The 18,647-nt window shown below is 43.5% G+C and overlaps 1 protein-coding gene across 1 annotated transcript in view; it reads right to left on the reverse strand.

Annotated features, from left to right (window-relative positions):
• The window catches only part of lrmp (lymphoid-restricted membrane protein), a 238,326-nt gene that overhangs the window by 61,486 nt on the left and 158,193 nt on the right, over nucleotides 1–18,647 (reverse strand). The window contains exons 18-19 of the mRNA XM_063072318.1: nucleotides 17,373–17,434; nucleotides 6,292–6,421 (exon numbers count right to left, since the gene is read on the reverse strand). Coding sequence (XP_062928388.1) covers nucleotides 6,292–6,421; nucleotides 17,373–17,434 — 192 coding nt within the window. The remainder of the gene's footprint in view (nucleotides 1–6,291; nucleotides 6,422–17,372; nucleotides 17,435–18,647) is intronic.

The raw sequence follows: 18,647 nt of genomic DNA on the forward strand, positions 1-18,647 counted from the left end.
TGTTGGATGGAGTCAGGGTCTTGTGCTTTGACTCTTGGTAGGGTCACCCAAGCTAAATAGGTCAAAGGGTAGAGGCTAGACTAAGAGTGGTTCACCAGTGCTCCAGGTTCACGGTTTCAGCTCAGGGCTAACAACCCTGACTGGTTAAAAAGAAATTGTTATGGCAACAGCAGTGAAGAGTCCTTCTATTTCAGTGTGACGGTATTCCTGAGTCTCCACCCGGGACTTGGATGACTGACGGTCATGAAAAGCATGAGGAAGCTGCTGGCACGATGGAGGAAACACTGAACACCACAAACACCAATGCCAAAATTGGTTTTTGGAATGTATGAACCTTGTACACCATTGACAAGAGAATATCTGCTGATGCTGGAAATCCAAGCAACACATACACAAGCACTGAAGGAACTCAGCAGGCCAGGTAGCATCTATGGAAAAGAGTGCAGTAGGCTGTATTCTTGTACAACACTGACAAGCTAGACAAATAACTGCAGAAATGTCTTGTTACAACCTACATGTACTGAGCCTTAGTGAAAGTAGATGGACAGGGTCTGGCAAACTAAAGGCAGCAACGGGTGAAACAGTTTTATACTCAGAATGGGAGGATAGTCAGCATCACTATGGTGTAGCTGTCATTTTGAAGAAAGACATTGAGAAGTGGTTGCTGGAGTGGAAACCAATCAATAGTAGGCTGATGAGAATCAGGCTGAAAGTGAAGCAAATGAACATGACTCTGATCCACTGCTGTGCTCCAACTAATGATAGTGACATTGAAGAAAAGAACGCCTTCTACGAACAGCTGCAATCAGAGGTGGCGTTAACACCACGCCATGACATAATCATTGTCATGGGAGATCGAAGTGCCAAAGTGGGAAATAACAACTCACATTTCACTAGGGTCATAGGCACACATGGATAAATAGCAATAGTGAAAGACTGGTGGAATTCTGTGCTGGGAGCAAACTGGTCATAGGAAGGACCCTCTTTCCACTCAATGAAATCCACAAATTGGCATGGTGCTCGGCCAACGTACGTGACAAGAACCAGAATGACTATTTGATGATCAATGGTATGTGGCAATGATCCAGAGGAGCAGATACAGGAAGTGATCAGCACTTTGTTGTAACAGTGATAAACCTCAAACTGAGAAGGCCTGGGGCCAGAATACATACATAAAGACGTCTGATGTTGAGAAGATCAAGGATACCAGTGTGGGATCTGCATTCACCATTCAGTTTAAGAACAGATTCCAGGCCTTGCAAGACCTAGACAAGGATGTGTCAGTAAACAATGTGGAAACAAATTGCCTCAGTCTTCAAGGAGAGCAGCAAGTCTTGTCTAGAATACTGAACTGGGAAGAACAACAAACAATGGATACAGCAGGAAATATGGACAGCCTTAGACGAAAGCCAACAAGTTAAGTGTTAGATACAAAGTCAACATGTATTAAGGTGAAACTTCAACTAGAAATCACTGAAGCTAGCAAGAAAGTGAACAGACTTGTAAGAAAGGATAAGAGAATCTACATGGAAAGCCTTGCAGAAATGTCGGAGATGGATTGGGCACATGATGAGAAGACAGGTCAACTCCGTCATCAAGACTGCACCTCATTGAACCCCTGAAGGGCGGAGGAAACATAGGAGGCCAAAGACAACTTGGCAACATACCACAGAGTCAGATATGAGGACCCTGAATAACTACACCTGGAGCACAATAGAGAAGATGGCCAAGGGCAGACAGATGGAGGAGGCTCATGGCTTGGACTTTGCACCTTGGTGAAGTGGAAACTAAGGAGTGACCCTTAAATGGGAAGAAAATTCAAAAATTAGAGGTGCAAGAGGACTTGGGTATCCTTGTGCAGGATTCCCTAAAGGTTAACTTGCAGGTTGAGTTGGTGGTAAGGAAGGCAAATGGAAAGTGCGCTATCATTTCGCGATGACTCGAACAAAGGAGCAAGGATGGAATGCTAAGATTTTATAAAGCATTGGTCAGACCACGCTTGGAGTATTGAGAGCTGTTCTGGGCCCCTTATTTAAGAAAAGAGAGGGTTCAGAGGAAATTCACAAGAATTATTCCAGGAATGAAAAGGTTAACATGAAGAGTGTTTGATGGCTCTGAGCCTGTGCTCACTGGAGTTTAGAAGAATGAAACGGAGTGAATATTGAAAAGCCTAGATAGATTGGATGTGGAGAGGACATTCCCTGTAGTTAGTACAGCTTCAGAATAGAGGGACATCCATTTAAAACAAAGATGAGGGGTTATTTCTTTAGTCAGACTATGATGAATCTATGGAATTTATTACCACAGATGGCTCCAGAGGCCAAGTCTTAACTATATTTAAAGCAGAGGTTGATAAGTTCTTGGTTAGTCAGGGCATCAAAGGTTATGGGGGAGATAGCAGGAGAATGGGATGAGAAGGACAATAGATCAGCCATGATGAAATGACACAGAAAGACCCAATGGGCTGAATGGCCTAATTTTGTTCCCAAGTCTTATGGTCTGGAAGAAGTGTATAAAATCTTGAGTATAGATGGGTGGGACAGTCACAGCCTTCTCCCCTACCCCACTCCTCCATCCCACCCGCCCCTGCCAAGGAAGCAAAAGCTATAGGGCAAAAGTTTAAGGTGAGAGGAAAAATATTTAAGAGAGACCTGAAGGGCTACATTTCACAGGGGCTGCTGCGTATATGGAATGAGCTGCTAGAGGAATTGCCTGAGGCATTTCAAATAGAGGGATATAGGACAAATTGGACATCTTAGTCAGCATGAGTTGGAAGACCCATTTCCATGCTTGTATTGTTATGATGCTTACTTCTCTAGTCAAGACAATAAGATATAGGAGCAGAATTACGCCATTTGGTCCATCAAATCTGCTCTACAATTCCATCATTCTTGAATTATCCCTTTCAACCTCATTCTCCTGCCTTCTTCCCGTGACCTTTGACTCCTAAGAATCTACCAACTTCCACTTTAAAAACACCCAATAACTTATTCTCCACAGCCATTTGTGGCAATGAATTCCACAGATTCACCACCTTCTGGTTAAAGAACTTCCTTTTCATCTCTATTCTAAGTCAACACACCTGCTAAAGTGGCAATTGTACAAGCACAAACACTATTCTCTAAGACCATAAAACATCGGAGCAGAATTAGGCCATTTGCACGATTGAGTGCCCCACTATTCAATCATGGTTGATTTATTTTCCCTTTCAACTCCATTTTCCCGCAACTTCCACATAGCCTTTGATGCCCTTATTAAACAACCACTTATTATCATCTTCCACTTTAAATATACCTAATGATTTTGCCTCTATAGCTGTCAGTGGTAAATGAATTCCGTGGATTATCCTCCCTCTGGCTAAAGAAATGCCCCCTCATCTCTATTCTAAAGGGATATCCTTGCATTCTGAGGCTGTGCCCACTATTGGGAACATCCTCTGAATGTCCCCTCTATCTAAGCATTTCAATGTTCAATAGGTTTCAATGAGATACTCCCTAAGCAATCATTAAATCATAGATGGGAAGAAACTAGTTGTTCCTGGAACAGCCACATACTCTTCCTCACCCAACCTTTGCAGTGGTCACCCTTGCACCACTGTCTACGTTAATTGTAGATCTTCAACGAGTGGACTTATTAGCAGCTTGCAAATTTAGTTCAATGTCATTTGGATTCGGTAGGCAATAAACACCTTCCATACACTTTGCATAGACCTTCAGGGATTAAACAGTACTGTGAACCACCAGGCCAGATATATGGTGTTGTTACACTGGGGTAAGATTCACCAATATATTCTAATATTCCCCCTTCACCTGGTTTCACCTATCACCTGCCAGCTTCTACTTTGCCCCCACACCCCTTTTTATTCTGGCTTCTTCCCCCTTCCTCTCCTGTCTTGATCAAGGGTTTCTGCCCAAAACACTGGCTGTATATTCTCTTCCATAGGTGCTGCCTGAGGTGCTGAGTTCTTCCAACATTTTGTGTTTCTCTGGATTTCCAGCATGTGCACAATTCTCTTATGTTGCTAACTAGTAATTATATATGCACAGATACTATATCTAGCTCTGCCATTAGAGAAGATTAACAGGAAACAATTCAATGGCTGTGCTCAAGCCTCCTTGAAGAAATAGGGTATTCCAGTTGACTCCTAGGAATCTTCAGTCTGAGATTCCTCCCAAGTGGTGGAAATCAGTGGGGGGGAGGTGGAGGATGGGGCAACAGACGAGGCGATTTGGGGGTGAAAGTCCTTGAGGAGCAGTGGTGACTGGGGGTGGGGAGGGGAGGAGGAGATCCGGGGGGGCAGTGGCGGCCACCGGGAGGGTGAGGAAGGAAGGATGGTGACAGAGACCGGAGGGATCCCGGGGGAGAGGGGGGGTGGCGATGGAGACCGGAGCGGATGTGGGGAGAGGGTTGACAGAGGAGGGGTTCCGGGACAGAGGGGCAATGGAGAAAGAGATCGGGGTGGGGGAGGGGTCGACGGAGGAAGTGGAGATTGGGGCGCTATGGATACACGAGGTTGTGCTGTTGCGCACCTAGAGCACACAGAAGCCCCACATAATGGCAGATGTACATCACTTCACAAAATGTCCACCCAGTCAGTTACCTCCTGCACTGTCTGTGAATGGAATCCATAGATTCCACATTGGTCTCAGTCACCTCAGAAATGGAGTGAACTTTAGTAATTTGCCATCCTGAGGGACTGCCTAAGAATGAAATGGCAGTCACCCTTGCAACAGCCCAATATTATATTTATTACTCTACAATCATCATGCTTCTGAACTGCTGTGGATAACATCTCTCATTTCAATTCTGAACAGATTCTGCAACCAGCAGACTCACATTCCAGGACAGTACAACTCACGTTCTCAGTATTATTTATTTCCTCTTTCATTATTTGCATATTTGTCTTTTGCTTACTGGTTGTTTGCCAATCCTTATTATTTACTGTGTTTCATAAATTCTATTGTATTTCTTTATTTGCCTGTAAATGCCTGCAAGAAAAAGAATCCCGAGGTAATGCATGGTGATATATGTACTTTGACAATTTACTTTGACCAAGGAACAAAGCACAGTCACTGAAGTTTAAACTGAATGCAGAGGTCACTAAAGTTTTGGAATGAACAGGGATGAAATTTGATTTCAATGGTCGTTTGGTGAAGCTACCTGTCAGTGACTGCCTTCTCGACACCACACTATCACTTGTTTACCTACAGCTGGAGAACAATAAGCTACATCGTCGAACAACTGACCAACCTGCAACAATTCTGCTTTCTACTCCGGACAGATTACCAACTGACTCCAGTCTTCAAATACCAGGTAAAATGTCACATGCTCAGTCACACAACACTTCAAACTGGTCCCAAACATGAATCTTTGTGCACCAAAGGGTTCCCTTCCCACCTCTCCCCTATCTAGTTCAGGTCCCGTTTGCCTCCTTGGCTTAGAGTCCAGCACTGGTGGCATCTTATGTTTCTGCTCACCTCCTTCCAATAGCCATCTTTAACCTTCACTTTCTAGGCTCCCACTTACCTCTTTTTCCCCTCCCTGTCTGTCTCCACCTGCCATTGTCACCCAACTCTACTGCCTCCCCTCCCCTATGTGCCCATAATCTTTCACTCCTCCTCAGTTCTCCAATCCCCCTCCCCCCCCTTTTATACTGGCCATATCCCCTCTCTATTCTCAGTCGCAATACAGGGTTTCAACCCTTTCCTCTTACAGAAGCGGCTTAACCTGAGTTTCTCGAGCACATTGAGTTTCCCGAGCACGTTGAGTTTCCCTGCAGATTGACTGGAGAGCCAGGTATGCGTCATGCACCCATGCCTTGCCGAGTGGTGATGTGCTCCAAGTAGAGGGGACCCAGAGCACCACAGTTCAAGCCCCACTCTCGGGTCACAAAGATACCAGAGCAATACTGAGGGAGTGTTGTGCCCTCAGTGGGACCAATTTACTCTCTCCCAGGTGACTGATCAGGCATAGAGTTTATTCAAAATAGATTAATTGATTTCTGAGCATTAAAAGAATTCTGGAATACGGGGGATAATGCAGGCAAATGGAGCAGAGGAGCAGAGGTAGAAGATCAGCTCTGGCAAGGCTGGATGACCATCTCCCTCTCCTATCACTTTGGGACACTCAGGAACCATGAACATAAATATTGAATATGAGTTCAATTGCTATAGTTTCATACAGTATGTATCACCCAGAGTTAAATTCTCTTAAAAGATTATAGAACAGCTTAGTCAAATCTTTGTTAAATGCACAAGTTTCTACTGCAAGTTCACTACTACCCTTGCTTACCAAGTAATGGTGTGCAGTCATGCGTGGTCACTGAACTATGGTTCCTCCCTTGCTGAATAAATGGCAGTGTGTGGCGAGGAGCTTCAGGTTGGGCAACTCTGTGCCTCTGCTCTCTGCAACAGCTTCCCGTCTGTTGAATGGAGAGATGGAGTTATTACACAAGACACTCACACACACTTCAGCAGCAACAAGCACCCTAGTCCTGCATCATAAAATGAAAGCATACAACTATCAGGAAAGACTGGATAGGCTGTAGGTACAAGACAAAGCAAAGAGGAGGTCTAACATTAGTTCAAGAGTCAGGAAGTTATGTTCAAGATTGCTTACAGTCATTCTTCAGTATGGAAAATGAAATGATTGTTACTCCAGATCTGATGCAGCACAATGAGCATAAAAAGAAAATGAATATAAACATTAAAGCAATCCTATAAAACACAATGAATAACTGTTTGAATGTGGCTCAATATGCATAAGATTAGCTTATATACATCGATAAAGTACATAAAGTAACACTAGGTGTTGGAGTATCTGTATACAAGGTGACTAAAGATTTTCTGTTCGAGGGACTCATGTTTCCTGGAAACACCAAAGGCCTTGAATGGAAAATCCTACAGAAACTAGTGGATACAGCCCAGCCCATCACCAGTAAAGCCCTCCCCACCATTGAGCACATCTACACAAAACGTTGTTGCAGGAAAGCAGCATCCACCGTCAGGGATGGTGGATGCCCTCAACCCAGGTCACGCTCTCTTCTCGATGTTGCCATCGGGAAGGTGGTGCAGGAGACTCACCACCTCAGGTTCGGGAACAGCTGATACGCCTCAACAAGAGGCTCTTGAACCAAAGTGGATAACTTCACTGAACTTCACTTGTCCCATCATTGAAATGTTCTCACAACCTATGGACTCACTTTCAAAGACTTTTCAACTCACATTCTTGATGTTTATTCTGTATTTATTTATTATTTCTCTTTATTTGTACAGTTTGTTGTTTTTTTGCACACTGGTTGAACAGCCAAGTTGGCGTGGTCTATCATTGATTCTGTTATGGATTTATTGAGGATGCCTGCAAGAAAATGAATCTCAGAGTTGTATATGGTGACATATATGTACTTCGATAGTAAAATTACTTTGAACTTTGACAGGAAGAAGTAACAAAGTGACTCTTGGCAAGAGGGATCTTCTAGATAGCAGCAGGGCACAGTAGGACAGCTTTATAAAACTCTAGTTATGCCATATCTGAACTACTGCATTCAATTCTAGTCACTCCCCTTATGGGAAGGAAAGTGGAGGCTTTGGAGAGGGTGCATAACTGATTTACCTGGATGTTGCTTTGATTAGAAAGTATGTGCTATAACATGAGGTTAAACAAACTTGATTTATTTTCTCTGGAGTACCTCTGTTGGCTTCAGTTGTTCCCCCTATATTAGCACAACCTGACTTGAGGAGGACGTCCCATAATCCTGCATTTCACAACACTTCACACCTCATTTGAATCCTCACTGCCCCCATTGTCCCATTGAGAAGATGTCCTGTTTTGTACAGCAACCAAGATATCACCTGTCCTCCTGAACCTTTTTCACAACTTAAAACTAGCTTGTTGCTTTCCATTAGCTCTTCAAATGAAATCTCTGACTGTTTCTCCCTCCACACATGCTGCCACACCTGCTGAGTGTTGCCAGTATTTTCAGTTTTTAAAATCTCAGATTCCTAATGCCCGTTCTTGTTTTCTTACTTGAGTCATTACTAATTGCAGGTCAAGCCCAAACTCCAAAATAGAAATAATTACATAGCAAGAGCTGCAGAGGGAATTCCACAGATGAACTTTGGAGGAAGTTAGCTAAGCAAATAAGGGGGAAATGTAGGTGGTATTAATGAGGTTCAGTTAAGCTGAGTGAGAGAGTCTGGTAGAACATAAACTAGATGAGCCAATGTCTCTCTTTGAGATTGACCACATCAAATGTGCAGCTGTCTCTGAAACGGGGAAATACCACATCTTGACCTTTTCTGGGGATGGTATGGCAAAGGCAACTGCCACTGGAGGGAGGACACAGCATTTGCTTGTGTATACCAGACAACACAGAGGAGTCTGGCTGAACCAGTACTGTACTCCAATCATGCTCCGACACTCCATCCACCAAGGGGTGCCAATGGACTATGCACACCAGAATAATTTGGTGCAATGATGCAGCAAGCAAAGTAAACCTGGTCCACACAAGTGCTCGAGCTGCTTCACGAATGGAAACTCCGTCACTGGATCACTGTGAAAGTTCCGCAAGGGATAGGAGCTTCAATTGTAAGGCTTATTTTTGGGCTCCCTGTATGACATAGTGCTGCAATGCAGAATAGTTTGCTGATTAGCTAGAAGTTCTCACAACTGCCAGTATTTTGGACTAGCAGCTGCAAACTTGGATGCTAATTCTTAAAGAGACATTCTACAATACAAGCAACCTCTTGCAGCTACTGGGGTGAGTTGCTGCCTATAGAATGGACTTTGAGGCACGAGGAAGGAAGAGAGGACAACGCTGACAGACAGTAAGAGGGCCCTGGACAGGTTGGTGCAGATGGTGCCTACCGGAGGCACATTCTTTGTCCCGGTAGCCATAAAGATCCTCAAGTGTTTCACTGAGTTCTGGGCAGAAGTTTGCCATGGGGGGAATTTGTAAGGACTAATACCATGAATGCCAGCATCATAACATCCAATCAGAGCCTTTTCCTGTGGCCTGAAGGACAAGTAAATGAAGCCTCCTCCCCATGCAGCTGTGGGTATCCTCTAATATTCAGCAGATTTAAATGAAATGACCTCCCGCCCCGCCCACCCCACTTCCTTCTCATCCTTCTGAATTCCATTGAGCACAGGCCCAGAGCCATCAAATGCTCCTCACAGGTTAAGCCTTTCATTCCAGGGATCATTCTTGTGAACCTGCTCTGGATGTCTCCAATGAGAGGTGATTGAACAGTAGCCATTTATCCAAGGCAGGGAAGGGCTAACAACCAGCACGAGAGATGACAGTAACCCAGAAACTTCCATGAAACTGGTTTGACAAGATTCCCCAGGCTTTGGCAGGGATGATGAAATGTCTGGGGGGGGGGTATCAGGGTTACATGCGACAAGAGGCCAAACCTTAGACTCAAACTTAGATCACGGTGCTGTGGTTACAGGATTGTTCACTGCATTCTGTACAACTCATAACCCACAATTTCTGTATCCACCATCACCTTGTTTTCTCCCCATGTGAGATTGATACTATTTCCAATTGAAGGATTAAAATGGGCAGCAGTGTGGAGCAGCTAGTCAAGTGCACCTTCGTGCATCAAAGATCTGGGTTACGATCCTGACCTCAGGCATTTCCTGCATGTTATTTGCATCTTCTCCCTGCAACCAAGTAGCCTTCTATAGGCTGCTCCAGTTTCCTCCCACATTTTAAAGATTTGGTAGATTAACGTTACACTGTAAATCGTGTCATCCTAGTGCGTACAAGTGGTAGAATCTGGTGGGGGGGGGAGGTGTGGAGTTAATGACAATGTGGAAGGAATGAGATTACTGCAAGATTAGAGTAAATGGGTGATTGATGGTCAGCAAGGATCTGATGGGCCAAAGGGTCTGTTTCTGTGCTGTAACTCTTTATGCCTGGTCTAGTGTGAAGTTTGAACAAAGGGCAGAATTTTGAGGAGGAAAGTACAGGTGAGATGTCAGAGGTTTTTTTTAAAAAAACAGTGGTGGCTGCATGGAATAAGCTGCCTGGGGTGGTGGTAGATACAGATATGCGCAGGACACTTGGGAGATTCTTAGTTAGGCACATGGATGACAGAAAAATGTAGGGCTATTTAGGAGAGAAGGATTACACTGATCTTAGAGGTTACAGGGTCACCACAACATTGTGGACCGAATGGCCTGTACTGTTTTGTAGTGTTCCATGTTCAGGTAACTCCTGTGGGATTTGAACCATCCACTAAATGGGGTATGTACATCAGAGCATTGTTTTGGCATGTAACAAGTTACATTGAGCTACAATGGGGGGGGCGGGGAATCACATTCATGAGTTGAGAGGTGAGGCAGAAGACAGGGAGTTTTATTCTTTGACTGTCTAAGTGCATTGGTTGAAGAATAGAACAAGTGAGTGTTGCTGTGGCAATCATAAGAGCGATTCAATGGCTGTGTAGTACCTGGCTTCCCCACATCTCGAGGAAGCAGTGACAGTGTTTGATACTGACACCAATACTGGGAAAACTATGGATAACCCTGCACTGTGGTAAATCCACAGTGTTGGGCACGTGGCCAAGTGGTTAAGGTGTTCGTCTAGTGATCTGAAGGTGGCTAGTTCGAGCCTCAGCTGTGGCAATGTGTTTGTGTGAGGAGTGGCGTCCAATCTGCGCCTTGTAAGGCATGAAAATGCCTGACGCAGGCATCTCATGGTCTGAGTCGACATTTCCTCCCTCGTGGCAAATCCCCAAATATTTAGTGTCCCACATAGAAGGATCTTCCATCTTCCACCTAAAAAGTATGTAAATCTTTCCAAAGCATAGGCTGAACAAAACTACAGGACCTCAGCTCCTTTCATATAATGGATTATAGGGAGAAAAAGATCTGAAAATCAGGATGTGACAGCCTAGAAATGAGTGATGTTATTGGCCAACAGGATGAATGAACAGCAAATACAAACCGCAAGGTGAAGAATTAGAACCAATGAAGTGGAGCGTGAAGCTACTTCAGAGAATATGTGTGTGAGAGAGAGAGAGAGAGAGAGAGAGAGAGAGAGAGAGAGAGAGAGAGAGAGAGAGAGAGAGAGAGAGAGAGAGAGAGAGAGAGAGAGAGAGAGAGAGAGAGAGAGAGAGAGAGAGAGAGAGAGAGAGAGAGAGAGAGAGAGAGAGAGAGAGAGAGAGAGAGAGAGAGAGAGAGAGAGAGAGAGAGAGAGAGAGAGAGAGAGAGAGAGAGAGAGAGAGAGAGAGAGAGAGAGAGAGAGAGATATAGAGAGATATAGATATAGATATAGATATATAGAGATATAGAGATATAGAGATATGAGGAATTGTTAACTCCTTCCCCTGCACAGAAGTGCCAGGTCCACACAGTGCTCAGTATTGGACTCAGATTTCAGCTACACCTTAACCACCGGGGAAGAAAACGGCTTCTAATGAAAGTGCTCTCAGGCAATAAAAGGGAGCATGGGGTTGTGGTTTGCAGACAAGAAACTTGCCTGTTTCAAAGTTGGAGACGTTTGCCGGATGCAGCTGCTGCCAGCATTATCTGCTTGGAGAAATAAACAGTGCACATGCTGTTCATTTACCTATGCAAAAGTCTGCTGGCTCACTGCATCAGAGGCACCTGCACAGTTCCTAACCAGAGTCAACCACCTGACCACGGGAGGGGGACGGAGGGCTCGGCAGAATAACAGTGTAATAATATGGCATGGACTAGACGGGCCAAAGGGCTCTGCTGTACGACTATAACCAGACTTGTAACACCAAATTAGGCAAAGGAAAATTCAACTTAAAATTGAACCACTTACATCAGATACACTGAATGTGCACCGTGAGTAGTTCCAATGTCAAATCGGTTGCAATCAAGATAAATGTACATTTCATTGTTAATAATCGTAAACAGGAGGCGTAGATTTAAGATGAGACGACGGAATTTCAAAGGGGATTTGAGGGGTAAATATATAGAGACACACACACACACGCGCGCACACTGTGTAGACGTGTTGGGCTGAAGGGTTTGTTCCTCCACTGTATGACTATGACATCCGCGTTTGAAGACATTATCATGATTTCCATCTTTAGGAGTGTTCAAACAGACTGAACAATGAACCGGTAACTGTCACAAAAAAAGGCCAACTCAGTCAGCACTTTTAAAGAGATAGTTCCACGAGAGAGGTAATTAAAAAGATTGGGGGGGGGTAGAAGAGAAATTTGGGGAAATTGGATTGAGGCAGAGTGGTGTGTTGGAAGGGAAACGGTGGTTCTCACGGGTCTCCAGATAGAGAACCACCCCTCCATGTCACCAGTGACACCGGGGCAATGGGGATCCCAAGTCTCTGTGGGTGGTGGTGGCATTGAAGCCACTGGTCAATGCCTTGTGACTTGCACACTGTACCCAGAATAGTTTAGACCTGAGCTGGGTGGGTGCCTGGTGAGCAAGGTGGTTTTGAGTGCATTACAACGGCTGCAGCTGGGTGGAGGAGAGGGAAAGGGGAAGTAATTATAAAATATAAAGGCCATCTGCCACCTACTTATACAACTTTTGAGGGTCACAATCCATTTGAGAGTTGTAACTGAAAGTGACAGAACAACTTCCTGACCAAGTTTGCCTCACTAGTTAATGAGCACTGGGCACAGATTACATCATTACATCTACATAACATGCTGTCTCTAACTTCCAGTAATTTCTCCCCCATCTCTTTTCCATTCCATTTTCTGGCTCCCCCCTTACCCCTTTTCTCACCTGCCTATCACCTCCCTCTGGTCCTTCCCTTTCTCCCATGGCCTACTCTCCTCTCCAATTAGATTCCTCCTTCTTCAGTCCTTTTCCATCTATGACCTCCTAGCTTCTCACATCATCCCCCTCCTCAACCCACCCACCTTCTGCTTCACCTCTCATCTGCCATCTTGTACTCCTTCCCCTCTCCAACCTCCTTATTCAGTTTTTCTCCCCCTCGCTTTCCAGTCCTGCTGAAGGATTCTGGCTCAAGATGTCAACTGTTTATTCCCCTTCATAGATGCTGCTTGACTGCCGAGTTCCTCTAATGTTTTGCGTGTTTCACTTTAATAAAGTGCTTAGTTCCCATCTTGCAAGGGTCAGGAAGACATTACAGCAAATGGGCACAGACTTCAAAACATGCACAGACCATCCTTCATGGTTTATTCATAACACCACAGGGCACGTTTTGTTTCCCTTGTCCAATTTCTAGGCAGAGTGTTAGTAAAAGCAGCAGTACCATGGTGCACTGGGTAGAGCCCGTCTCACATCTATTCTGACCCCTGTTCCCAGTGCAGTTGGTGTGGAGTTTGTACTTTCTCCTCTAGGTGCTCTAGTTTCGTCCCACATCCCAAAAGACAGGCCGATAGGTTAGAGACACACAATACCACAGATGCTGGAATACGGAGCACCATAAGATGGGAGAAATGTTAACTGCCCTACTTCCCTCACAGGTGCTGCCGTACCCATCGAGTTCCTCCAGCATCTTATTTTGTTGCCAGCAGGTTCATTGTCTATGGTGAATTGCCGCTAGCATAAGCGAGGAGGATCAAGGCGATTTGAGTAGGTGAGACAGAACAGGCTACGAGAAACTATGGGAGGGAATGGGATTGAAAGATTTGTCTGAGAATGGGCCATGTTCAAAAATAGTTAGTACTCTTCAACCATTAGGCTCCTGAACTATTGTGGATAACTTCACTCGCGTCAACTCGGAATGGATTCCACAACTTACAGACTCACTTCAAGGACTCGACAACATGTGCTCTCAGCAATATTTATCGATTATTGTATTTGCACATTGGAAGTTTATCAACCTGTATGTGCAACTTTCATGGATTCTATTGTATTTCCTTTTCTACTGAAGTATATGGTGACTTATATCCTGTAAGATGGCAGCGCGTTTAGTCACAGCGGCTTCTATGGGGTCAACAAAAGGCGCTGCGCTCATATTTAAATGCATTTTTAATGATCGTAAGATCCAGCTAAACATTAAGAACTTAAAGTACTGCAGGTCTACACCATCGGAGAGTTGATCGTTGGTGGAGAAAGTGAAGGAGATGTGCATTGTGCTGCTGCCTGAGTCGAAGGAGGCCGACAGCCAAATAGCAAGTGGTTGCTTTTTTTGGGATTGCAAGATCTTTTCGGACATTGTTAATGTGGAGTGCCGTGAGCTCAATTCACTGATTTACTGGCAGATGGCAAGGGAGCTGCATTGCTTCGGCTGTAGTGAGTACGAGGCCTCAAGCCGTGATGTCGCCTGTTTACAGCTACCTGGGAGAGAGGCTTTGGAGCCGGTGCACTCCATGGGCGGGGGTGTGGTGTGGTGTCCAGGCTGGAGTCGGAGCTGCCCCCCCTGCCCCCATACCCCCAGTGTTTACTCAGCAGAAGACAAGCTCTATTGTGGTTGACTGCAGATTCTTGCTGCATTGATGGCTCGAGTTTGGACTCCTATTGCATGGCTGTATCTTACTAATAGCTGTATGTGCTTGCTATCTTGTATGTGTTATGTGCGCTTTGTGCTGTGTGACTGTTGGTACTGTGCCTTGCATCTTGACCCTGCAGTATCACTGTCTAGTTTGCCTCTATTCATGAGTATTCATGTATGGTTCAATGACAAACTTGAATTGAATAGAATGTGTACCTTGCTAATAACTTTACTTTGAACACACATTTCTAACAACACAAGAAAGCAGAGAACACCAAAGTTGGTATCCATTTGTTTACACACTAGTTTTGCTCCCAACAACCCACAGCTGAAGGAGCTCGGAAGAATCCCATTGTTAACGGGAAAAGTCTTTAACAGGGCAACAAAAGTTAATTACTGCCATCTCATCCAGTGTCTATAGAATGGAAAAACAATTATAATTACTTTCAAAATTAGGCTTAAAATACATAATTTTAAACAGGATGTCAGAGTATTTTTGTATTTTATATTTCAAAGTAAGCTTATTATCAAAGTATATGCATGTCACCATATACTACCTTGAGATCAACTTTCTTGCAGGCATTTACAGGAAAAATAAAGAAATACAATAGAATTATGAAAAACTGTAAATAACAGATTGACAAACATCCAAAATAAGACAAATTTTGCAAATAATAAAAAGGGTAAATAATACTGAGTTGTAGGGTTCTTGGAAGTGAGTCTACAAGGGTTATATAATTATGGAGGATAGGTCTGGACCTAGGGTTGAGATTTTTGATTGGAGAAAGGCAAACTTTAAAGAGATGCAAAAGGATTTAGGAGTCGTCGATTGGGACAATTTGTTTTATGGGAAGGATGTAATAGAGAAATGGAGGTCATTTAAAGGTGAAATTTTGAGGGTACATAATCTTTATGTTCCTGTTAGGTTGAAAGGAAAGGTTAAAATAATAATATATTAATAGCAAAAGGATAGTGAGGGATAAAATTGGTCCCTTAAAGAATCAGAGTGCACGGCTATGTGCGGAGCCAAAAGAGATGGGGGAGATTTCTTTTCTTCGGTATTCACTAAGGAGAAGGATATTGAATTGTGTAAGGTAAGGGAAACAGATAGGGAAGTTATAGAAACTATGGTGATTAAAGAAGAGCAAGTACTGGCGCTTTTAAGGAATATAAAAGTGGATAAGTCTCCGGGTCCTGACAGGATATTCCCTAGGACCTTGAGGGAAGTTAGTGTGGAAATAGCAGGGGCTCTGACAGAAATATTTCAAATGTCATTAGAAATGGGGATGGTGCCGGAGGATTGGCCTATTGCTCATGTTGTTCCATTGTTTAAAAAGGGTTCAAAGAGTAAACCTAGCAATTATCGGCCTGTGAGTTTGACATCAGTGGTGGGTAAATTGATGGAAAGTATTCTTAGAGATGGTATATATAAGTATCTGGATAGACAGGGCCTGATTAGGAACAGTCAACATGGATTTGTGTGTGGAAAGTCATGTTTGACAAATCTTATTGAATTTTTTGAAGAGGTTACTAGGAAAGTTGATGAGGGTAAAGTGGTGGATGTTGTCTATATGGACTGCAGTAAGGCCTTTGACAAGGTTCCACATAGAAGGTTAGTTAGGAAGGTTCAATCATTAGGTATTAATGTTGAAGTAGTAAAATGGATTCAGCAGCGGCTGGATGGGAGACGCCAGAGAGCAGTGGTGGATAACTGTTTGTCAGATTGGAGGTCGGTGACTAGTGGTGTGCCTCAGGGATCTGTACTGGGTCTAACGCTGTCGTATACATTATGATCTGGTTGATGGGGTGGTAAATTGGATTAGTAAGTATGCAGATGATACTAAGATAGGTGGAGTTGTGGATAATGAAGTAGGTTTTCAAAGCTTGCAGAGATTTAGGCCAGTTAGAAGAGTGGGCTGAAAGATGGCAGATGGAGTTTAATACTGATAAAAGTGAGGTGCTACATTTTGGTAGGACTAGTCAAAATAGGACATACATGGTAAATAGTAGGGCATTGAAGAATGCAGTAGAACAGAGGGATCATGGAATAATGGTGCATAGTTCCCTGAAGGTGGAACCTCATGTGAATAGGGTAGTGAAGAAAGTTTTTGGTATGCTGGCCTTTATAAATCGGAGCGTTGAGTATAGGAGTTGGGATGTAATGTTAATATTGTACAAGGCATTGGTAAGGCCAAATTTGGAGTATTGTGTACGGTTCTGGTCACCGAATTATAGGAAAGATGTCAACAAAATAGAGAGAGTACAGAGAAGATTTACTAGAGTGTTATCTGGGTTTCATCTCCTAAGTTACAGAGAAAGGTTGAACAAGTTGGGTCTTTATTCTTTGGAGCATAGAAGGTTGAGGGGAGACTTGATACAAGTATTTAAAATTATGAGGGGGATAGATAGAGTTGACGTAGATAGGCTTTTTCCATTGAGAGTGGGGGAGATTCAAACAAGAGGACGTGAGTTGAGAGTTAAAGGGCAAAAGTTTAGGGGTAACAGAAGGGGGAACTTCTTTACTCAGAGAGTGGTAGCTGTGTGGAACGAGCTTCCAGCAGAAGTGGTTGAGGCAGGTTCGATGTTGTCATTTAAAGTGAAATTGGATAGCTATATGGACAGGAAAGGAATGGAGGGTTATGGGCTGAGTGCAGGTCAGTGGGACTAGGTGAGAGTAAGAGTTCGGCATGGACCAGAAGGGCCGAGATGGCCTGTTTCTGTGCTGTAATTGTTATATGGTTATAAGGGTTGTGGAGTTAATTCAGCTTTGAGGTGAGTCAGGTTTTCCATGATGGTTCAGGAGCTGGATGGATAAATATCTCAACCTTTTACAAGAATCTGAATCTTTTAAATGCTTATTCAGCAAATCCAAAGTTGCATTATTAAGTTGCAATTTGATATTTGCAATTTCATTTACATTTTGACAGAACTCTTTGGACTTAAGCAAACAAGTAGTTACCTGGAACTCAAATCCACGCAGTTCCTGCTGAGAATGCCTCTTTTGTGTTGATTGAAGTATTGCTGTCAGGAAAAGTTAGGCAAATTAGGCATTAGGCCCTCAAGGATCAGAGTTCCTCAGAACTATCATATTTCAAATTATGCATAGCTTTTTCGGTTAAGGCACAGTAGATTCATTTACGGGGTGGTGGGGGGAAGTTATAATAAAAAAAATCAAACCCTCACATCCATCGATATTGAAGTATAATTAAAGTTTTCAGGATAGCCAGTTTTTCCACCAATCATCTTATTTTGTAGGAACTTGCATTGAATGCATACGCAACTTCTTTAAAAAAAATCGGTTAAGCTAACTTTCAGTTATTTAGCAGTGTGAAGGAAAATGCACCTGTTTTTCTGCCACCACCCCACTAATTTGATACTCTAAACACCATTGCAGTTGAATCATTTCATTGTTCCTCTTCTAGCCAGCCATAATATGCAAGTCACAGAAAACATTTGCATACAACTTTCACAAGAAATAAACCCAAAAGAAGCTCCTGCATTGCAAGTTTACACTGTCCTCCCCAGCGTGTTCAGGAATTACTATTCCATACAGCATTTCAACATAGCTGCCTTGGTACAAGCCAGTAATTGTGCAGGTATTGTTATTCACTCAATCGTTGTTAATGGTTTCTCTTTGTACGATTGCCATATGAGAAGAGAACAAAGATAATGATTAACTTTATTTGCCACACGTGCATTGAAACAGTGAAATGCACTGTTTGTGTCAAATCAAAACAGTGAGGATTGTACTGGGCAGCCCACAAGTGTTGCCATGCTTCCAGCGTGCCAGCAATTCTCTAACCTTAATGGTATGTCTTTGGAATGTGGGAGAAAACGGCAGGGCCAGTGGTAACCCAGGTGGTCACAGGGTAGGGTTGTCAACTGTCCCATATATTGGGCTAAATTGGCTTGCCTCATACAGACCACCCTTGTCCTGTATTTCCCCCGCCAAGGTAAAGCGTTCTTATTACACCATTTCGGCACGAAAGGTTTCAAGTGAAGCAGCAATTACCATTAATTTATATGGGAAAAATTTTTGAGCGTTCCCAGACCCAAAAAATAACCTACCAAATCATACCAAATAACACATAAAACCTAAAATAACACTAACATATAGTAAAAGCAGGAATGATATGATAAATTCACAGCCATATATAAAGTAGAAATAATGTATGTACAGTGTAGTTGGGAAGATTAAACCAAAACTGATTTGTAGGAAAAAAAGTCGGCATGT

This window comes from Mobula hypostoma, chromosome 20, assembly GCF_963921235.1.
Source record: "Mobula hypostoma chromosome 20, sMobHyp1.1, whole genome shotgun sequence".
Lineage (NCBI taxonomy): Eukaryota > Metazoa > Chordata > Chondrichthyes > Myliobatiformes > Myliobatidae > Mobula > Mobula hypostoma.